Source organism: Osmerus eperlanus, chromosome 14 (assembly GCF_963692335.1).
Source record: "Osmerus eperlanus chromosome 14, fOsmEpe2.1, whole genome shotgun sequence".
Taxonomy (NCBI): Eukaryota; Metazoa; Chordata; class Actinopteri; order Osmeriformes; family Osmeridae; genus Osmerus; species Osmerus eperlanus.
This window is the reverse complement of record NC_085031.1, coordinates 1,973,948-1,998,025: the sequence shown is the minus strand read 5'-3', so window position 1 is coordinate 1,998,025 and position 24,078 is coordinate 1,973,948. Positions and strand designations below refer to the sequence as shown.

The 24,078-nt window shown below is 42.1% G+C and overlaps 1 protein-coding gene across 2 annotated transcripts in view; it reads right to left on the bottom strand.

The window, feature by feature from the left end:
* Nucleotides 1-3,018: 3,018 nt before the first annotated feature.
* The window catches only part of dqx1 (DEAQ box RNA-dependent ATPase 1), a 49,368-nt gene continuing 28,308 nt past the window's right edge, over nucleotides 3,019-24,078 (bottom strand). For both annotated transcript variants that reach the window (XM_062478466.1, XM_062478467.1), the window contains 6 exons: nucleotides 11,510-11,668; nucleotides 11,119-11,310; nucleotides 5,576-5,701; nucleotides 4,971-5,161; nucleotides 4,657-4,847; nucleotides 3,019-4,447 (listed from right to left, as the gene is read on the bottom strand). In XM_062478466.1, the coding sequence (XP_062334450.1) occupies nucleotides 4,231-4,447; nucleotides 4,657-4,847; nucleotides 4,971-5,161; nucleotides 5,576-5,701; nucleotides 11,119-11,310; nucleotides 11,510-11,668 (1,076 nt within the window). In that variant the 3' untranslated portion in view covers nucleotides 3,019-4,230. The remainder of the gene's footprint in view (nucleotides 4,448-4,656; nucleotides 4,848-4,970; nucleotides 5,162-5,575; nucleotides 5,702-11,118; nucleotides 11,311-11,509; nucleotides 11,669-24,078) is intronic.

Sequence of the window (24,078 nt, the reverse complement as noted above, 5' to 3'; positions counted from 1 at the left end):
CTTTCCTCTCCCCGGCCACTTCCACCAGCTCTTCCTGGGGGACCCCGAGGCGTTCCCAGGCCAGCCGAGAGACATAGTCCCTCCAGCGTGTCCTGGGTCTTTCCCGGGGCCTCTTCCCTGTGGGACGTGCCCAGAACACCTCACCAGGGAGGCGTCCAGGAGGCATCCTTATCAGATGCCCGAGCCACCTCAACTGGCCCCCTCTCGATCCGCTTTGTTATCATTTTAATTTAATAATTATAATCACTTACTGATTATATTTGTTGTCTAGAGAGCTGTGTTTGCGCTATCCTTTGTTGTATATAAGGGAGTCAGATGGCTGAGCGGTGAGGGAGTCGGGCTAGTAATCTGAAGGTTGCCAGTTCAATTCTCCGCCGTGCAAAAATGACATTGTGTCCTTGGGCAAGGCACTTCACCCTACTTGCTTCGGGGGGAATGTCCCTGTACTTACTGTAAGTCGCTCTTGATAAGAGCGTCTGCTAAATGACTAAATGTAAATATAAGTCTAGATATTGCTGTGTAATCGCTCACCTATGCACACTTTTCTAATTGGCCCTCTAGGTGGCACTGTTATCCCTTCTGGTTTTTCGTGTTGAAACATTTGCTAAATGTTATAGCTCTTGGCTTGTAGTGTGCATTCAATACATTATGTAATGTACTTTGTATGTATTTTAAGAATGTGTATGGTTACTAGTAAATTTTGTAATGCCGAGGGAAGCTGTGGTGCAAAATAAAAGAAAAGGGCAATTTGTTGTTCCATTTCCCTGAACACATCTGTTACATGTGTTCAAACAGGACACATTTTCTCGCCTCCACCTCTGTTGTTAGAACCTCGATCTCACAGTCTGTGAATTTTGTTCTTTTTTGCGTGTTTAGCAATTTCAATTCAGACAAAGAAATGACCTCAGGAGCTCATTTATAATCCATCTGCATATTCATTTATGGGAGGAGGCAAGGGGGGTCAGTGGCTCGTTCACATGTGGTCAATCTCACGTTGATTGTGATTTATAAAGGAAAGTAGCGCAGGACCTGGCGTACGACCGGTTTTATACATGTGAATATTTCTGTGCGTAGGTACTTTTCAAGTTTTGGCCGTATGCCATCTTCTGGTATGAAAGCTGCGCAATATTTTATACATGAGGCCCCTGGTGTTCAGGAAATACAATTTTTATTAATGCGTGTTCAAAACATAATTTTGAAGATACGGAAGATATGGGGAAGATGCCCTGAACTTACACACACATTATTCAAACAGTTGGAGTGGGGAAGAAATTATCAGAGTACAAACAGTAAACACAATAAGGGTAAAAAGATTAATGGTATCACAAAAATCTTGAATTCTGATACCATTGAAATTGAAGCTCTGTACAATATCGGGAAGTCCATTGTAAACCACTCAGCCCTGAGATTAACACAGATTCAAACTGTCAGCTTCACTTTCTTGGTGCTTCTTGGGAATTAAAGATCCCATGACATGCTGTTTTTGGATGCTTTTATATAGGCCTTAGTGGTCCCCTAATACTGTATCTGAAGTCTCTTTCCCGAAATTCAGCCTTGGTTCAGAATTACAGCCTCTACGAGCAGTCCCACAATGAGCTTTCCTCAGGACGTGCCGTTTCTGTGTCTGTAGCTTTAAATGCTATGAGGAAGAAAGAGGCGGGGCTAACTGCCATGCTTGGTCGTTTGCAAGCCATGATGTCTCGAGGAAAAACTAATATCGCGCTCGCACAGTCGTAGCTCATTTTCTCATTGGTGGGCCAAATTCTCTGTGCGGGCAAAGCAGAGAAAGGGGAGGTATCTTTCCTACTTATGACAACATAAGGAGAGGATTTTCAAAACGCGGGGGCAGCAACCTAAGCAGGGAGGCCCAGACTTTCCTCTCCCCGGCCACTTCCACCAGCTCTTCCTGGGGGACCCCGAGGCGTTCCCAGGCCAGCCGAGAGACATAGTCCCTCCAGCGTGTCCTGGGTCTTTCCCGGGGCCTCTTCCCTGTGGGACGTGCCCAGAACACCTCACCAGGGAGGCGTCCAGGAGGCATCCTTATCAGATGCCCGAGCCACCTCAACTGGCCCCCTCTCGATCCGCTTTGTTATCATTTTAATTTAATAATTATAATCACTTACTGATTATATTTGTTGTCTAGAGAGCTGTGTTTGCGCTATCCTTTGTTGTATATAAGGGAGTCAGATGGCTGAGCGGTGAGGGAGTCGGGCTAGTAATCTGAAGGTTGCCAGTTCAATTCTCCGCCGTGCCAAAATGACATTGTGTCCTTGGGCAAGGCACTTCACCCTACTTGCTTCGGGGGGAATGTCCCTGTACTTACTGTAAGTCGCTCTTGATAAGAGCGTCTGCTAAATGACTAAATGTAAATATAAGTCTAGATATTGCTGTGTAATCGCTCACCTATGCACACTTTTCTAATTGGCCCTCTAGGTGGCACTGTTATCCCTTCTGGTTTTTCGTGTTGAAACATTTGCTAAATGTTATAGCTCTTGGCTTGTAGTGTGCATTCAATACATTATGTAATGTACTTTGTATGTATTTTAAGAATGTGTATGGTTACTAGTAAATTTTGTAATGCCGAGGGAAGCTGTGGTGCAAAATAAAAGAAAAAGGCAATTTGTTGTTCCATTGCCCTGAACACATCTGTTACATGTGTTCAAACAGGACACATTTTCTCGCCTCCACCTCTGTTGTTAGAACCTCGATCTCACAGTCTGTGAATTTTGTTCTTTTTTGCGTGTTTAGCAATTTCAATTCAGACAAAGAAATGACCTCAGGAGCTCATTTATAATCCATCTGCATATTCATTTATGGGAGGAGGCAAGGGGGGTCAGTGGCTCGTTCACATGTGGTCAATCTCACGTTGATTGTGATTTATAAAGGAAAGTAGCGCAGGACCTGGCGTACGACCGGTTTTATACATGTGAATATTTCTGTGCGTAGGTACTTTTCAAGTTTTGGCCGTATGCCATCTTCTGGTATGAAAGCTGCGCAATATTTTATACATGAGGCCCCTGGTGTTCAGGAAATACAATTTTTATTAATGCGTGTTCAAAACATAATTTTGAAGATACGGAAGATATGGGGAAGATGCCCTGAACTTACACACACATTATTCAAACAGTTGGAGTGGGGAAGAAATTATCAGAGTACAAACAGTAAACACAATAAGGGTAAAAAGATTAATGGTATCACAAAAATCTTGAATTCTGATACCATTGAAATTGAAGCTCTGTACAATATCGGGAAGTCCATTGTAAACCACTCAGCCCTGAGATTAACACAGATTCAAACTGTCAGCTTCACTTTCTTGGTGCTTCTTGGGAATTAAAGATCCCATGACATGCTGTTTTTGGATGCTTTTATATAGGCCTTAGTGGTCCCCTAATACTGTATCTGAAGTCTCTTTCCCGAAATTCAGCCTTGGTTCAGAATTACAGCCTCTACGAGCAGTCCCACAATGAGCTTTCCTCAGGACGTGCCGTTTCTGTGTCTGTAGCTTTAAATGCTATGAGGAAGAAAGAGGCGGGGCTAACTGCCATGCTTGGTCGTTTGCAAGCCATGATGTCTCGAGGAAAAACTAATATCGCGCTCGCACAGTCGTAGCTCATTTTCTCATTGGTGGGCCAAATTCTCTGTGCGGGCAAAGCAGAGAAAGGGGAGGTATCTTTCCTACTTATGACAACATAAGGAGAGGATTTTCAAAACCGAGCGTTTCAGCTTTCATTTTCTCAAAGGCGGAGAAGAATACCCAGGGCTTGGTTTACACCTATCGAAATTTCTAGCCACTGGGGGACCAAAGGCAGGCTAGGGGAACTCATATTAATGTTAAATAACCTCCTAAAGTGAACATTTCATGTAATGGGACCTTTAAATATCATCCATTGACTGCCTGGGAGCATTTATTGATTAAATGAAAAGCGTACAAACCACGGTTGTATATAAAATGTCATCAATTTCTTCCCCAATATATTGATTTTTATATATTACTTTGCATTAAAATGTGTACAATAATTCTGTATGTTTGCTTCAAATGAAGCTTTTTCCCCACATCTAACAATTATATTCTTAAATTAGGTGATGTTTCCAGACACCTGTACATTAACTCCTGTTCCCTAATATGTAAACAGAGTAATCTTGGAAGACCTCAGTGACAACCTTTGAGAGCATCTTGCACAAAGTATCCACAACTCTTGGTTATTTATTCAAGGTTTTCACTGGTTCCTTTTATTGGACTATACAGAGTTCGTTGCTGTACTGGCTTTGAGTTTCTCCCATGTTGTTGGTATTTCTCTCTTTGTGTGTCCTGCCATAGGCTCCATCTGAGCTCCCCTCCTGGTCCTCATCTGGGGAAGCCAGACTCTGTCTCAACTCCATCAGCAGCTCCTTCCCCTCACTTGGTGGCAGGTTACCCAGGTAATATTGAGGGGCCAGCTCCACTAGCCTATCACATTGAGAAGAGGCGAGGAAAGAGGTTAAGTTTTTATTATGTTTTGACACTCAGAAGGAGACCTGATAAAACTGAGTGAAACAACTGTTGCGCCTGCTGCAAAGACAAAACAATGCAGATGCTCCAACAAAGTAATACAAATATGATTATGATGTTTATAAATATTATTTTATTAATGAAAAATATTTTGCCAGGATACTCACATGTGGGGATGAACTTCGGAGGCAATGCGGATGCAGTTGTCATGGGAGATGGTGAAATCATGGTAGAGGACCCAGGTAGGTGGGCTGGGGCGTGGACGACGGCACAGGTAGGAAGAGAAGGGGTGGAGGTGAGCCACATGGCGATGAGTCAACAGGAGGTAGTTACCAGAGCCATCTACATCATGCGCCACCTGAAGGACAAGGAGTTTGGGAAATAAAAGAGGAATTGCAAGAGGAAAAGCTGGAAAGGTTAGTAGGCATCACAATGATCTTTTACCCATAAAATTCACACAAAACAAACAGTTTTTCTCTACCTTGAGGAAAAAGCCTGAGATAAGCGCACGCTTGATGTTGGTGCAGTTATCTTGGCAACCAAAGGCTGGAGGTGAGACAGGCAACTCTATTCGCTTCATCACTTCCAGGAGCTCCCCCCTGATCAACACAGCTAAACGTAACGCAACTGGGTTCAAGAAGTTGGTGGTACACCATGCTTCATCTTCGTTGTCTGTAAAATAAATTTCTAGTCAAGTCAGTTTATTTATAGAGCGCATTTAAAAACAGCCAATGCCGACCAAAGTGCTGTACAAAGTCATCAGATAAAGGCAAAACAACAATAAGTAGGAACAGCAGACAAACAACACAATTACAATAAGCACGAGTGACCCTAAACTGACTCGAAAGCCAAAGAATAAAAAGATGTTTTAAGACAAGACTTAAATGTCTCGGTGGTGGGGGATCTGATAAAAATTGGCAGTTTATTCCACAGAGTAGGGGCCACAACTGAAAAGGCATGATCACCTTTTGTTTTCATCCGAGTCTGATGGCTACCACTACTTCTACATTGTGACATAGAAATAATAATCACTTTCGAGAAAGTGTAACTATGTAAGTGTGTAAAAAATAGATCCAAGAGACTCACGCTGTATGTAGGCATTGTAGATGTTAATGAGGGTGAAGTGGTCTCCCTCTGTGTGCAGTAGGGGGAGTCTGTGAGTAGCTGCAGCCTCCTCTCTGTTAGATGGAGGAGTCACAAAGCATGGCGGAGCTGGAAACAGAGGGCAGGAGGACTGTTTAGTAAAGCATTAAGGGTCGTATGTCCCCGCAAAGACATTGGCTGTTTATCAATCCACGTTTTTCTCCATGCTTGTGTTTTTGCGAACTCGTATGACGTCATCTTTCATTGCCCAAGTACGGTTCCAATCCAAAGAACACAAGTCACCAAGAACGCCAAAAATACCCGGAAATGTCCCCTTTTATCGAGGATGCATTGGATGGTGACTTGGTCAGTGAGAACGCATTTGATTTCCCAGAAGTCACAGCAAGAACACACGCATCTCAAATCGTTCTCCATCCTCGCGGTCTTGCAAGACCGTCCTCCCAAGACGCTTGGCAAGAACGTTCTTCTCAAGAACACAAGTATGTTCTTAACGTTCTTCGGATTGATAAACAGCCAGTGTGTCTGAGAGAGATACGGTAATTAGAATGTATTGATAGGTGTACAGTGCATCCAGAACGTATTCACCGGGCTTCACTTTTTCCACGTTATGTTACAGCCGTATTCCAAAATTGATTAAATTAATTTTTTCCACATTCTACACACAATACCCCCTAATGACAACGTGAATTTTTTAGGGGGGAAATGTCTATAACTATAAACTACTTAACTATTCACAGCCTTTGCCATGACACTCAAAATTGAGCTCAAGTGCATCCTGTTTACACTGATCATCCTTGAGATGTTTCTACAACTTGATTGGAGTCTACCTGTGGTTAATTCAGTTGATTGGACATTATTTGGAAAGGCACACACCTGTCTATATAAGGTCCCACAGTTGACAGCGCATGTCAGAGCATAAACCAAGCCATGAAGTCCCAGGAATCCCAGTCTATAGACTTCCGAGACAGGATTGTATTGAGGGTCAGATCTGGGGAAGGGTACAGAAACATTTCTGCAGCATTGAAGGTCCCAATGAGCACAGTGGCCTCCATTATCCATAAATGTAAGAAGTTTGGAACCACCCGGACTCTTCCTAGACTTGGCCGCCCGGCCAAACTGAGTGATCGTTGGAGAAGGGCCTTAGTCAGGGAGGTGACATATATCCCTTTTCCACCAAAGCCGAGCCGGTGCTGGTTCTGGGCTGGTTCCAATTCTCGAACCAGTTCTTCGGTTTTCCAAACAAATAAACCTGGCTCCGGTTCCAAAAAACAGGTTCCAACTCAGCACCAACTTTAAGGTGGGCCAGAAACAAGAACCGGTGACGTCGGGTGCCAGGGGGCGGGATTATCGTCCCGTCCCGTGCCAAAACAAATACACTTTACGCCGCCACTTCTAAAAAGACCAATACAACAGCTAATAAAATGGAAGCTAAACTAAAACAGCAATGGTCTGAGGAGGAAACGACATGTTTACTGGCTCTGTGGTCCACCACAGAAGTTCAAAATAAATTAGACGGTGCCGTTAGAACAAAATTTTTTTTTGAAAAGATAAAGCTGGAGATACCCGCGGCTGGCTAAGACAGAAGTGTAGAACAACTAATAAATATAATTTAAAAAATTAAAAAATAATATAGGGACCAGAAGAAGGACCTTGGGCGAAGTGGCAGTGGTCATCCTAAAAAAAAAACATATTACGACATCCTGGACCCGGTATTAGGTGACAGACCGGCTTGTCAGGTGAGGGGGGCGCTGAATTCAGCCACAGCAATGCTGAAGGAATTGATGGATGACAGCAGACAAAGTTTCGCTGCTTCAGGTAGGTCTTCTCATTACGTCAAGTCATTAAATATATTTATTAACTGTGTCTCCTTTTAACATTACATTAAATCGCTTGGTAACGGTAAAGTTGTTGACGTTAGCAGCTGACGCTCAGTGACGTGCGGTCAGGGGAGGCAAGGGAGGCAGTGCCTCGCCTTTGTCATCATGAAATGTAAAAAACAAATAATGATGAAAAATAAAAAAATATATTTGTCCGCTGATCTGTGATAGAAATGTGATTATTGAAATGTGATTATTGTATGTTCCAATCATTCCAATGATTTTTATAGTCAATATCGCTGAATTTGTGTAATTTCCTGTTCAAATACGGGGAAAGACGCGAAAGGAGGCAGCGACTAGTCGAGCCTCCTCTCGGATTGCGCAATCCCTCACAAACTGGGCTGAGCTGCTCATTTTTTTGCTCAACTTGAGCACGTGCAATTGATATCTCTGTATGTCACCAATGTAATGTTTGTACACACTTTTATGATACGTTCTCACATTCCATAGTCTAGTCTTGCTAATCTGAAATAACGCTGCAGTGAAAAAGCATGAGGGGAGGCAGCCAGTACCTCTGCCTCACTGAAGGGGTCGTGTGAGCACACGGGCTTGTTCTGCTATTGTTCTTCTTCATGTATTACAGATAAATGGCATTGTCGGTAGTTGTTGCTAGTTAAAAAAGTGAAGTAGAAAAAGTGCACCCTATCAGTCCGTTTATTTTTTATTTTTTGCCCTGACTGCAAAAAGGAAGATTATATATATATAAGCTAAAACATTTCTCAAAACTGGACTTTCAATCAAAACTGCGTGATAAATCATGGAAGACCGATGCCGGAGCTGAAAGATTTGCTTCAAACGACGGGAAAGGAGTAAATATATATAAAACCAGATAAGAAAAAATTAAGTTATTTTAAAGAATAAATCAACATTTGACTTTTTGTTATGGACTTTATATACTTTCATTTGTATTGAATGAGTATGAATTGTGGAATTGTGATGGCATATTAAGAACACGGAGGGTGCAGAGCAAATGCGCTCTCTCTGAGCCGCTATAAATTTAAGCTCTTCTTTGGCCAAATATGTAGCTACCTTACCTATGTGTGTGTAAAGAATGCTGATATGGGATATGAAACATAACCATTAGTCAATATGCAAGCAGCCAGTTGAATGATGAATTGATGCTGCTCTGTTGAATTCATAGCCTATATTTGTAAATCTGACTTTGAAAGAGTCAGTGCCTCCCCAGCCACGAACCTCACCGCACGTCACTGCTGACGCTAGTTGCTAAAACAGCTGATAGGTTAGCTCTTGCTATTTAGCAAACTTTCCGTAACCATGGCTACAAAAGTGAAAAGTAAATGTTTTCACGAGTTGAGTTTGTCACCACAAAAAGACTGAAGTTGATGTAATTGTAGTTTGAAAGACTATGTTTAAGACACATTTCTCTTGATTTGGCTATTTATAGAGTAGTCTGTCAATGATGTGGAAGTGGAGTAGGGTGAGGAAACAACTTTGCCGCTGCTACGGGACAGCAGCTCACCGGCACCATCTAGCTCTGTACAACAACCCAAAGGAGGTAAGATGTGTTGTGCATTAATGCAGACATCCCGACCTGCAGAGATTCATTTCAGGGGGGCTCCCACCACTCCCACCACCCCCCCCCCCCCCCCCCCCCCCCCCCCGGGACGGAGTCGGACGAACCAATCCGTCCGACTCCGTCCGTCTGTCCGTAACGGAGTCGGAGTAGTATAATTCGGCCTTTAGCACTCGAGCATCATGCACACTCCCTGCATAGCCCACACACACATCCCAAAACAGGCCTTTCCCATCCACAACTCCTTGTAAGACGATCAAGTGCCACCCTTTCCTGTTAAAGTAGTCCCGGGGATACTCCTCAGGTGCAATGATAGGGATGTGGCTTCCGTCTATTGCGCCAACACACTGTGGTATTCTCCAGTGGTTATGGAAGAACGTGGCCACTTCAATGAGCTTGGCAGCATCCGGAGTAGCGATGTGTTGAGGAAGCAGGACATTTATGACTGCGGCGCAGAAATCCTCAACACAGTTGAACACTGTGCTTATACCAACACCAAAAAGGTGGTTGATGGACCTATATTTGCTGCCGGTGGCCAGCTTCCAGAGAGCAATTGCTACACGTTTTCTCAGAGGAACAGCGAGACGGTAATTTGTATTCACTCTGCCCATGAGATGCCTGACCTGATCACAAATGTATTCAAAAGACTCCCGGGACACTCGAAAGTTTTGAACAAACTGTGCAGGGGTGAAATCCGGCACAACTGTGTCCCATCAATAGCGTGATCGGGGGTATGTCCACACAAAATTTGACCTCCGCCTTGCCCTCAGCCATAATACGAACTGCAAAGGTAAAATCATGTATGTTTTGGTTTGTTTACAGATATAGTCCATATGAGCTGCTACGTTTAGCTATAATACTAACAGCCAAAACGTTCAAGATAATTAGCCTACCGTTCTTCTTGAATGTAACCTGTCTTCATAGCGACCATGAAGAGCTGTAAATGCACGTCTACGAAGTGCAGTATACGTTTGTATAGCCAACATTAAAATTACTGGTAGGTATTCCTCCATTGTTGTTACAATGACTTCAATGTTTTATGACTTGTGTTTGACAATGTTGTAATGACTTGTTACAATGATTTCATGCTGCGTTGCTAGGACAACGGAGGCGTATGACGTGTTTAAAGACGTAGCCCTACTCTGGCTCTCAGTCGGTGGAAAATCAAGCTGGTATAAGAACCTGATGGTCACTCTGACAGAGCTCCAGCGTTGCTCTGAAGAGATGAGAAACTTCCAGAAGGATAACCATCTCTGCAGCACTTCACCAATCAGACCTGCATGGTAGAGTGGCCACACGGAAACCACTCCTCAGTAAAAGACAGCCCGCCTGGAGTTTTCCAAAAGGCACCTGAAGGACTGTCAGACCATGAGAAACAAAATTCTCTGGTCTGAAGAAACAAAGATTGAACTCTTTGGCCTGAATGTCAAGCGTCATGTCTGGAGGAAACCACGCACCGCTCATCACCTGGCCAATACCATCCCTACAGTGAAGCATGGTGGTGGCAGTATCATGCTGTGGGGATGTTTTTCAGTGGCAGGAACTGGGAGACTTGTCAGGATCGAGGGAAAGATGAATGCAGCAATGTACAGAGACATCCTTGAGGAAAACCTGCTCCAGAGCGCTCTGGACCTCAGACTGGGGTGAAGGTTCATTTTCCAACAGGACAATGACCCTCAGCACACAGCCAAGATAACAAAGGAGTAGCTTTGGGACAACTCTGTGAATTTCCTTGAGTGGCCCAGCCCGAGCCCAGACTTGAACCCGATTGAACATCTCTGGAGAGATCTGAAAATGGCTGTGCACTGACGCTTCCCATCCAACCTGATGGAACTTGAGTGGTCCTTCAAAGAAGAAAGGGAGAAACTTCCCCAAAATAGTTATATAATATACTCAAAAAGACTTGAGGCTGTAATTGCTGCCAAAGGTGCTTCAACAAAGTATTGAGCAAATCCATTTTGGAATAAGGCTGTAACATAACAAAATGTGGAAAAAGTGAAGCGCTGTGAATATTTTTCGGAGGTTGTGGTTGTGTTTTGAAGTAAGTGAGAGATAAGTAGAGGGTGTCGGTGCATGTGTACATATGTGTGTAACCAAGATTTTTGTGTGTTTACCTGTTAACATGGCAGCGATGGTGAGCAGCTCGTTGACACAGTCATACTCGCAGGCTGCTATCAGAGCCTTGGCCAGTGAGGGCTCTAGAGGAAGCTCGGACATGATGATGCCCACCTCAGACAGATTGCCATCGTCATCCAGCGCTGCCAAATAGTCCAGGTCCTCCAGAGCCTGCATCAGAGACTCTGGAGCTGGCAGGATATAACATAAAAAAAACAGTTGGAGGGAAGGAGAATATAAGATAATATTAAGATAAGAGTATAAAAACGTAAAAAAAAAAAAAAAAGTACATTGACCACATAGTCATAGATGGTAACAGTCTGTCCTGAAGCTAAACTTAAACAATATAGGAGTTATAGGGCACAAAACAGTGGGACTGTTTTCTATTACCTGGTCTATCTAGGAACTTGCACTGGCCCATGTCAGCAATGTCCAGCCTCTTGAGCAGCAGCACTAGGTGGCTGAGGTTCTCCTCCACCACCCCTGGACTACAGGCCTGCACCATGCCTTCCTCATACAAAGACTGGGGGTACAGACGGAAACATAGACCTGGGAATGTGGGTTGGGGGTGAAGAAAGGGGTGAAAGAAACCTTATGAAAAATATAAATTGGGAAAGGACAAAGCTGGTCCATCATACATTGATGAGTCAAAACATTATGACCATCTGCCAGTGGAGGCTCGTCAGGGGAGGATCATCCTCCTCAGTGAAATTTCTTAAAATAAAACATTTTGAAACTTAACCCTTGTGCTGCCTTCGGGTCACATGACCCAAAGGTTCACAACGAACCATCGTTGTGTTTACCCAATTTTACCCAATACAAAAACAAATAAAAATAATTTTATTTTAACCTTTGCAATGTGGGGGGTCTGAGACAGCCCAACGGTTAAAAGAAAATGCTTCACTTTGTTTTTGTATGCGGTAAAGTTGTCGCAATACGACGGTGGGTCACAATGACTGATGGGTCAGAACGACCCGAAGATAACAAAAGGGTTAAAAAGTAACACATATTAGATAAAACTATACTGAATATATTAATATGTCACGGATACATTTATTAAAATACACAATATTGAACTGAAGGTCTACAGTAACTCAACAGTACTGTCTGTGATAGAACTACGGTACATCCGGAGGACATGTAGTGTCAAGTCAAACTGGAGTGGACACTATCATTGAAGTGGGCGGAACCAGAGTGCCCTTACAGGCTTCCACCCGGGGCTTTAAAAGGAGACATCGGAAGTAAACATTTGTTGACGAACGGCAAGAGTTGAAAGGAAGAGAGAGACTGGTCAAAAGCTGCCGTGATCGCCAGCAAGAGATGCACTGATGCCCTACAAACACCCGAATGGCAGCCGGTAAGAATCTGAGTCATGAAACTCTCGTCACTGCACCCTTTCAGTACGTTTCCATGATGGTATCAATTTGAATCTAGCTTTTTTCGGACAATGCTATTCTTTGGGGCAACTGCTACTCCTAATATATATGGCAGTGAATAAAGCGAATCATTGGCCGAAAGCATGTCATATCCCAGTACGATACGTGGCGCTGTTTTCATTACAACTAGTGGTGATACAGCCATTTCCGCTTGACCTCTTCACCACTACCAGCAACATCAACATTGAGAAAGATGGCGAACGGAGAGCAAGGTGAAGCTACGTGGTTGAGCATGAATTGCGTCTGCTCTTCGGTCCATAAATGCGTGTTGCCTCTTGGGTTGTCCATCGCGTTGTTTGTTTGTTTCTGCCGGGCCGGCTCCCGGCAGCGACAACTTATCGTCTCTTTCGACTTCCGTGTCACAACCTGGGAGAGAGGGCGGCGGGATCTCAAGCATGCGCAAAGACGCAGAGTCCAGTTCATAGCCCAATTCACCGTTTACAAGCATGCGATGTCCGAATTATCAACCGACTCGGACCGAGTTATCTCGGGGTGTCGATCGTATTGTAGTCGGACCGCAATTATTCGAACAAAGGTGTTTACAAGAAGGGGATAATTCTATTTCAGCCAAAATAAGTCAGTAATTCGAATCCATGTAACCACAGTGATTTGATGCCTGGGAAATTTGTCGGCTTACCGCTGTCAACCAATGTGCTTCAAATTGTGAAATGTTTGTTAGTGTCTGGTAAATATTGAGAGTGCGTACTGCTTTGGGGGATTGGTGAAATAGAGGGATAATATGAGCCAGTCTATAATGCTTTTGATTATATGCATGGTGTTAGTTTAATTAATTGCGGTTTTAAATATGTTATATTGGGTTTAAAAACGGGAAAAATCTGATAAAAATGTGTATATAAATATGTGTATATTTGTGTTAAAAGGTTTTTCACCTGAACTGAAGTGAAAGCTGAAAACTGAAAACCAAAATAAAAAGAGGTGAAAAGGAAAAATGGTCTGAGTGAAATCCAGTTCTTTATTTCGGGGTGGATGCATCAAATCCCTTTCAAGTGGGGTAGCAGCACAAAATATAAGGAGGAACTTGACTGGTAGCCTCCGTCCTCCTCTGGCTGCATTGACTTCAATACAAAACCTAGCGGCTGGTGGGCCGAACCACCCGTCCATAGACATGCATGGTAAATAATAGGGGTGGGAGAAAACATCAATTCACATTTGAACCGTGATTCAGTCTTTTAGCGATTCACATCTATTTATTTTTTTATCTTTGAAAAATCGTGAATCGATTTGTAATCGCATCGTGACCCCAAAAATCGATTTGAATCGATTTGGTACCAAAAGATTCCCACCCCCAGCAGTCAAAGCTTCTGCAGTATGAACTGACATGCTGTTCAACCAATCCAAAGAGTATTATTGGGGGCGAGACTTCAGCGAAATTTTTGACGTTTGTAGAGACCGAGAGAGTGATAGTTGAGCATTTTAGTAATATTATTCTATTAAAATTAGGTCTTTGATATTACAGGAGACTGAAAAAGTATATAAATGGTTGTCTTGGTTTTAGAAATGTTTATTTGTGTTCAGTTACTGTATCAAAGCAGCTAGTAGCTAGTACTAGCTAGCTACTTGTAGCTAGCAGCGTGTGCAAGAGCAAGCACTTTTCTACTCCACCATGACTAAACGTACTGAACATTTTGTGGATTTTTAAATGAAGAACCCCTTTAGTTTCTGGGATACACGGAATAGGTGAGAACGTTAGAATATAAGTGTTATAAGCACGAAAGTTCGAGGGGTACTGTACTGCGACCCTAGGAACATCTGCAACACAAAAGCAGGGTGCATATAAGTGGCGACAAACAATAGTGAGAATGCTATTCAGCAATCTCACTATTGTTTTTCCAACTTCTTAGTTCTTCCGCCGTTTATTGTCCTTTAACTAGTCCTGCATACTTTCACCGATTCCTACAATGTTTGTATCAAAACGTTCAGCTCCTTCAGGAGATGTGTGCTATGTCTTTTGGTATTTCTCACTTTTATACTTTTTAAGATATTAAGGTTTTTGTGCAAATTATTCTCCCATTAAAAGTAATGGTAAATCCTTTCAAATCATTAAAAAGCTTCCTCCTCTTTCAAACGTAACTACTTCAGCATACTTTCAGCTAGACACAATTCAACCTTTAACACTTTCCTGCCTGAATATGCATAGTTTTTCAAATAATAGACCTGAACTGTTTATACCATTTTGAAGACAAGAAGTAGGGCTTTCTAATTATATAAATATTTGTATGATTGTGTTAGGAAAATCATCCTTTATCAAGACGATTTCACAGAGCCATTCTGACAAAACTCGTCAATACTTTTTTTAGAAAACCTAATTTTTAACCACTTTAAATACAAGCTAGAGGACAGGTTAGAGGTGTATGAAATGTGCGTAATTTTGTCATGAATTCAGAACAGCAGACAGATTTAAAATAGACTATTTTGTATAAAAGTTATGACCACTGAAGTGATGAGTGGGATAACACAATTCCAAGCTAGCGCGATGGCTCTCCATAACTAAAAACGGTTCTACTTTTTTCCACAATCGACCAAATTGGCCAAACAAGGTATGTACATTGAGCTTAACGTGTACATAATCTAGCTAGATAATTTTTCTTTAAGCAAGTTTAACAAACATCTGCAAAAATCGAGGCTCAACACTGTCATAGCCGACCGTCACGAACAGCCAAACTGGGTTCACGAAAGGTTTACTGCAGCTGGCGTTACTACGAACAAAGGCTTCGTAACTGAAACGTTTTTACTTTTAGTCGACGATATTGAACACAGATGTTAAGAAACTTTTCTTTACTCTATATATCTTCTCCGTTTTAAATTTGAAGCAGTAAATCTAACAGTAGGAATTCTCCCACGACATCCGCTCGCTCCGCTCGCTCCGCTCGCTCCGCTTTGACAAATATGTTTTCTCAGTCCACCATACAATAGACGAGCTCATTTTCGAGCACTTTCAATACAAGATACAGGCCATGTTAGAGTTGATATATATACATAATTGTGTGGGCAATGTAGAACAGCAGACATATTTGAAATATGGTCTTCTGTTTTAAAGTTATGGCCATTCTAGTGACGAGTGCTTGCAACGCTAGCTACGACTGTCATCATAGCTGCCATAGAACGGCGAAACCAGGTCACATAGCTATCTATGTCTATCGACGTAGACCTACAAACAAATGCTTCGTAACAGTATTTACTTTTTATCGGCGATATTGACAACAGAGGTTAAGGAACTTGTCTGTAATCAAAATATCGTCTCCGTTTTCAATTTGAAGCAGTAGATCTAGCTTACTGTAGGAAATCTCCCATTAAATCCTCTCTCTTCGCTTCGGCTAAAGATGGACAACGATGATGACCATGCATGCATTATTCACGCCTACAGTACGGTGTTCTGTACAAATACCACTTTGACATACATGATCCGCTGGCTAGATGTAACATGATCTTATCTACTACCCACAATAGTTTAGCCTTTTTGCAGCAGCATTTTAATCACAGTTAGAGTAGCTTTGGCAGTTGCACAACAAAGTCACGTAATGTGACGAGATTGAATTTAAAAGTATTAAAAAACTCACCAGGGACAACGACAACATCGGCAAACCTGCACCATGGATTATTATATTTATGTAATCTTTAAATTCAGTGTCTGAACAGGACTGGGTGTAGCCTGGTCCTAACCAGACTCTCGTACATTGCATTTGTACAGAGAGTCTGGCCTCGCCCCATTGACAAGCGTTGACTTCCTTGTAGGCGGGTACTCTGTTGAAGTTTAACTATTGGATCTGCCCAGAGCCACTCTGATCTGCCATAACCAATCGCTAGCGTTCGCCTTAGCCAATTCCTTCACCACTACTGTAACTGTTCCCCAAACCCCGTGGGGAGGAGGGCCACAACATCATGGCCACCAACAAAACTCAGCAAAACTTGTTCTTGCTCCGGCTTTAGCTGTTGGATTTTCGGCAGCGTTGCCACAACGGGCCGAATGGCTTTGCTCGCATCTTTCTCCGCCGCCATTACGGAACTACAACACAAACTAGCGCACAACATCAACGTCATCGTTCTCAGCCACTCCCTCTGTTCGCTGATTCGCCGGTAGAAAAAAAAAAATCTGACTTACGTACCTCATGGCCAGACCTATGTACAGAAGCAAAAATAAAATTAAAAAAGAGCGGAAGTATGCAGGAGGGCAGAGCCAGGCTAGAATGGGTGTGCACACATGATAAGTTTCTCCTCCACCTTGAACCTGAAACCTAGATTCTAGGTTTGCTGACAATGACCATCCGTTGCTATGTTACAAGAAACAAGGAACCAATCCGATTGGCCAACGCTCTTCATCACTATATTTAAGAGCTAGAAACACTGTTCAAACTGTATTTATGTTTTTACATCTTTCAATTATTAATACTTTTCAGAATCAGAATGGGTTTTATTCGCCAAGAAACTTCAAACAGACGTGGAAGTAGAAGTGCACCATCATTGTCTTTGGCAGGTTGAATTTCTTCAGCTGCCGAAGGAAGTACATCCTCTGTTGTGCTTTCTTGGTGAGGGAGCTGATGTTCAGTTCCCAATCACGGAAGGACTCCACAGTGTTGACAGGGGTTGCACAGGGTAATGGGGTGACTGTCTTAAGAGCATTGAGCTCTAACATAACGCTTTAACATTTATGAAATTACATAAGATACCCTTTTCATTTCACTCTTTTTTCTCCTTTGTCAACCGTAAGAAAATATTGCAATGCATAACAATGACAGATATACCTTTAACACTGTCTCACAATTCTGGTTTCAAAGCAACACTTTTTTCACCTTCATACTGCTGACATACTTTTGTCTGCTATGATATTGATAGAGCTACTAGGGTAACACTTTAGAATAATGGTCCGTTGTTAACGAGTAGTTATACAGGAAGTAATAGGTAGTACTACATTAACACAGAATTTAATACTATTAACTATTATGGAACCAAGATTAACTAAGCAGTAAGTAATAGCTAATTTACTACAAAGGTAGTTCCTTGGTAGGTATTTGGTTATTACTAAATAAATCTATCCTCATTGAGAACTACTTGTGAACTATGACCAATTAAGAAAGAATAACCAATGAATTTATAATCACAAAAGTAATGTCTAAAAAATGAACAATTGTGTTTTTTTTACTCTTAACATGGTCATAACATTTCAGAAGCTTGTGCCTCAAATGAGTTCTTTGTGGAAACCAGTTTATGAATATTAACGTTATAATATGTCCCCCCCAATATTTGATCATACTGTATGATTATGGGACACGTCCGCCGCAATATTTGATCATAGCCTACTGTATGATTATGCGTGCAATTTCGATGTGACTGCTATTACGTCTTTCTGCAGCTCCGAAAATATCAAATCCCGACCGGTCCATTTTCCAAACCCAGTCAACTTGGCTTACCGAAACCTGTTTGTCCTGAAATCCATGTCATGTTTTCCCTATACCTATACTCTGGTGCAACGTCAATTAATGAGTTTGGAGCGCGATCAATCATTTGGCACATTTTTATGGATGGTAAATATCCAGTATTTGGCTAACATAATCCCTTAGATAGCTACTAGGTGAATTTCACTAGAATTTCGAATTGTAGGCTAGAATTAGTGCGAATTTCGAATTGTGGAATTAGTGCGAATTTAATAAATAAACTGTTAACATGAACACCTAGCTCCGTCGTTGTTCTCGCCAGGCAAAGAAAGCTTAATAGTTATTTTGGTAACAGAAATCTTCCATAATGCAGACTTACCATAGCTTACTGTCAACTGTATATTCAAACGAAATGCCACGAAATTCACACTGCCTTCAATTTACATATCAGCTTAAAAATGTGGCCTGTGTTTTATATGTTCAACCTACAAAACCAAACGCCTATTAATGGATATAACGTGATCTAATAAGACTTGGAAATAATGTAATAAATAAAAGCTTGAGAAGTGTGTCTAAAATATACTTTATTTAACATTTGCCTTCGAAAGGGGCATAGAACTAGGCCTATATACAAGACGTTTCCATCAGATATAAGTGGGGTTGAAACATAGTCACTGAGGACCTTCATTGTCCCACAAAAGCAGTCTGGCTTGATGACACGATTAAAAAAAAAGAATAATGGGTGTGTTTAACAAAAGCTTCTGAAGGCAAGACTAATCAAATTTATATCATTTCTTATTGTGGTTATCAGTTAAAGTATTATCTTAGTATAATCTTCGTCTTTGCTCCAGATAGACATGTCAACAATCTATGCTCACGCTTAACATAATATAATATTTGCCATCATGTCATGAACGTAAAAACGTTCTTGACATTTGACGTTTAAAATAACAGGAATAAACTATACTAACAACATTTCATGTATGTGTGACAACCATTTGCTAAACTTGCTACAACAAGGCAGGCAACTCAAGCCATTTCTCCCTGTGCTCATTCAATATGGCTCATTCAGCTCCAGGTAAATCGTCTATCGGCCAATGTGAACTTTTGTGCTCGTGCCCTGTTAGTATCCGCGAGCACATTTGCAGGCAACGTTTATTGACGTAAGCAAATAAATGGGGTGCTAGTTTACCCCTTTCGGATTGGTTTCAAACTTAGCAAAAATCAGGAAAAATTATTCTATGAAAAAGCTAGTAGTATGAGCCAGGTTCGAGAATCGAACAAAAATTATTGGGGGAGATAGTTTTGTAAATGTTGACTGGAGTTAATAGAATAAAAACGAAGTCTAACAATAAATGCAATACCACCTACATCCACCGGGGCCGTTGCTTCAAGCCGAGGGAAGAGGGGTGGGGGCTTGGTAGTGGCCAATGCTAGACTCATAGAGTGAGTATAGGCCTATACGTTGGTTTGGGTTAGGGTTAGCCATGTAGCGTTACTTACTTAATACGTATTTAGCCATTATGTTTGACTCAGTTTTTCATCAGTTTGTTGAATGTGTTGAATGTTTCATTCCAAAATACAGAATTTTTGTTTAAATTCTAGGTTTCATCATTGTGCCAAACAAAGAATGTTTCTTTCAGACATATTTTACGAAGTGCTTTATTCTTGCATGCCCATGTGCATTTTTGCATTATGTAGGATTTTCTTTTACGATCTCATGGAAATCTTCCAGTGCATATAAAAAAACGTAATTTCTTTTTACCAAATCTGAAGTTGTTTTATGTTGTAGATCTTGCGAGGTAACATGTTTTTCACTTTAAAATAATGGTCCACATCACAAGTGGTTCCTGCAGGATGACAAGGTAATGCTTGAGTAATTAGTGAGGAGTTAACATGTTTTTCACTTTAAAATAATGTTCCACATCACAAGTAGTTTCTTTAGGATGAGAAGGTAATGCTTGAGTAATTAGTGAGGAGTTAACATGTTTTTCACTTTAAAATAATGGTCCACATCACAAGTAGTTCCTGCAGGATGACAAGGTAATGCTTGAGTAATTAGTGAGGAGTTATACTGGTTTTCACAAGTAATATAAGTGTAATGTTATATTTATACACATACGGTACAGGCATACATTTCTGTGAGGCACTAGTGATATTCTAACAAGCATTGTAATCTGGAAGATGTGGTTTTGCGCTTATCGCAATATAAATGCAGGATGCAAATTGTTTTTGACAAGAAAACATAAATGTTTATATTCATATCCTAAAGAGAAGTCCTCCTCAGGCGGCTACTGTAACATAAAGGTAGGTCTTTGGAGTCTGAGACATTGAACTGACATTTAAGAGCTCATAATAGTGAACTAATCCAATCATGAGCGTGTCAGCATCACTTCACAATGATTACAAATGTTAAACAAATTATCATTATTTGTATTATACCATGTTTAAGTTTGAAATAAACAGAGAACATACGTCCATCCTTTGGTAAGAGTAGTCACAATCTCAACCTGTAGCTAACGTATTTGGGGGGATATAATATTCATAAACTGGTTTCCACAAAGAACCCATTTGACGAACAAGCTTCTGAAAAGTTATGACCATGTTCAGAGTAAAAAAAACTAATTGTTCACTTTTTAGACAAATTACTTTTGTGATTAGTAATTAATTGGTTATTCTTTCTTAATTGGTCATAGTTCACAAGTAGTTCTCAATGAGGATATATGTATTTAGTAATAACCAAATACCTACCAAGGAACTACCTTTGTAGTAAATTAGCTATTACTTACTGCTTAGTTAACCTTGGTTCCATATTAGTTAATAGTATTAAATTCGGTGTTAAAGATCCTGTAAAGTAAATTCCATGTTTTGCTTCTAAGTACATTATATATGTGTGAAATGAGTTCCTGAAAGCATGTGCAAAGCGCTAAAACTTTGTCACACTGAAATGTGGAGTTAAACTGAAGAACAGTTTCTCTTCCGTTTTCAGATCAGGTTTTAATGGGCGGAGCCAAAAAATGCCCTATCTACGTCATTTCGCCCTATCTACGTCAGATCACTGAATGCTCCTCCTGCTGTACTGTTATTGCAGCCTACATCAGCTAGCTAGCTAGCTTCAGGATGTCTCCCACCACCCGCAACTGCATCTTCCCTGGATGCAAGAACTCCAGCTGCGCTGCAACGCCATTTAAGTTCACTATTGATAATGAAAGGAAAAATAGGTGGATAGATTTTGTGAAGAGCCACGCTCATGGAAAGCTTCGGATAAACTCCAACAGCCGCCTCTGCACTGACCATTTCACGGCGGACAGTTTTAACATGGACCAGAGACAGACGGGGTTCACCAACACACGGCTTCTCTTGCAGCGCGGAGCCGTACCGAGCATCGCCCCTCCGGCCGTTCATCCTCCGGTCTCACCTGGACCATCCACCGCCGCCAGCAGTTCATCACTCAGTTCTGTGTGCTTGTTATAATTATACTAGATAACATTTCCAGAGGTATCTCTGCTATGAGTTAGTGCAAACCGCTAAATTGATATTAGGCTACTTGGTGTATAATGATGGTATTTTGGTGAAATGGTAGCTAATGTGTTAGAAGTAGCCTAGTTGGAGAGCTCACTGTCTGCTGTCTCTGGTGTCCATTTTTACTGTTACAGCTCAGGGGAACATCTAATTTATATGCATCTGTATGTTTCACTCATTGAACAAATACATTCTAATTCTATACGGTTTTGTTCGGCTTGACATAGCGTCCATTATCTGGGTCGGAGGTAGGCACTAGGCAGCGAGGGGGGGAGCTTCAGCTCCTTCAGGCGACACACCCCCCCAGTCTCAAGCAGAGAAGACTGCTGATTTTTTCACGATTTCAAAGCCTAATTTAACATACTTGTCTGTGTTATTTTTTCATTCGAATTTGGATGGGTAGTTAATAACACATTATTCTGTGGTGTGGCGAACTTAAAACTTGTTTCCAGGTCCACTTTACAGGATCTTTAAATTAGAATGGACGAAAACGGTATAACTACTTATTTTGCGCAAACATGTCAGCTCTCAATTGTGTGTAAGAGTGCTCTTGGGTGTGCGTAAATTCTGTTCTTACCTAAGAACAAATCCCAAATAAGAAAACATTGGTGAATGCCAGAATCTTCATGAACTGCAACGTGGGGTTTAAGAACAAATTTGTTCTTTAGAACATTTGGTGAATGAGGCCCAGTGTTAGTGGCAGTTGGGAGTTCTGGGCCTTGTTGATGAGGCCAGCTGCCGATGGAAAGAAACTGTTATTGTGGAATGAGGTTTTGGTCCTGATGGACCGCAGCCTCCTGCCGGAGGGGAGTGGCTGGAACAGTGTGTGTCGAGGCTGTGAGGAATCGGCCACAATCTTTCTTGCTCGTCTCAGGGACCTTGAGGTGTGCAGGTCCTCGATAGATGGCAAATTGCAGCCGATCACCTTCTCAGCAGTGCGGATGATACGCCGCAGTCTGCTCTTGTCCTTGGCAGTGGCAGCAGTGTACCAGATGGTGATGGAGGAGGTGAAGATGCACTCGATGATGGCTGTGTAAAAGTGCACCATCATTGTCTTTGGCAGGTTGAACATCTTCAGCTGCCGCAGAAAGGACATTCAGGAGTTTGACGGACTGATGACTGGAGGTGCAGCTGTTGGTGTACAGGGAGAAGGATGCAGCCCTCAGGGGATCCAGTGCTGATGGGCCGGGAGTCAGAGACTTGTTTCCCCAGCTTCACGCCCTGCTTCCTGTCAGACAGGAAGTCAGTGATCCACCTTCAGGTGGAGTCTGGCATGTTCAGCCGGGAGAGCTTGTCCTGTAGCAGAGCCAGTATTATGGTGTTGAAAGCAGAGCTTGAGTCCACAAACATGATCCTGGCATAAGATCCCGGGGAGTCCAGGTGCTGGAGGGGGAAGTGAAGAGCCATGTTTACTGCATTGTCTACAGACCTGTTAGCTCTGTAGGCAAACTGCAAGGGGTCCAGGAGAGAGGGTCCATGGCGCTCAAAAGACTTCATTACCACAGAGGTCAGGGCGACAGGTCTGTAGTCAGTAAGTCTAGTTGGCCTTGGCTTTTTGGGCACAGGGATGATTGTGGACGACTTCAAAATTGCTGGCACATGGCATCACTCCAGAGAGATGGTAAAGAGGTTTGTGAACACCGGAGACAGCTGGTCAGCACAGTGCTTGAGGGTGGCAAGAGAGACATAGTCTGCCCCAGCGGCTTTGCGGGGGTTCTGCCGTTTACTTCTCCCTCCTGAATGGAAAGAGTTATCTCTGTGGTGGTGGGGGAGGGGGCCTCTGGGGTGGGTAGGTGTGGGTCAGGCAGTCCAACTGTCTTTAAAATTGACAGTAGAACTCATTCAAGTTGTTGGCCAGGTGAGTCGTTAATGGAGTGGGGTGGAGAAATGACCTTGCCGACAATGTCCCCTTTTGACTGGACTGTGTCACATTTATCGGGGCACCCCCCTGATATGTGACATGCTCTGGTGAAAAGGTTGTTGGCCAACTCATTTCTCATTGTGTTACAGATTGTGAAAGTGGAGATTGTAAGCTTTCAAATGATGTGTCATACATTGAAATCTGAAAATAGTTGGAGCAGATACGCCTGTCTGAATGTTGATAAAGCAGGAAAGCTTTAGCCCATATATTCAGCTTCAAAGATTTTAGACCTTTTCACGCTTTTAAGAGAGGTGTGATTGTTTTGTGTTAATCATAAGAAGCGTCGAGATCCGGTTATTTCACCGCAGTGAAGAAAAGAAAACAATATTCGCACTCCATCAAATTCCAGGATCCTGGTTTCTTGACTGTGTGTTTTATCACCCAGTATTGTTGTACTGACTACATTGCACTGTACCTGGCCCAATTATGGTTCAAGTTGTGTTAACTTGTTGGTGTGAATCGCATCTTCCGAAAACAGCCTGAAAGATTTATTCACGGTTTACCAAGTCAAACAAAGACAAATTCATTACAATGCAATGTCTGAGATTAGCCTATTCATTCTATTTAGTCCCTGAAGTGTTCATGAACAGTGTAGTCTTTGAGAAATGTTTTATACATCCATAAAGTTCAGTTTTGGATAGATCCCTTTGTTTGATCCAGAGTTTCTCTGGAGTAAGGAGAGGTTGAGGA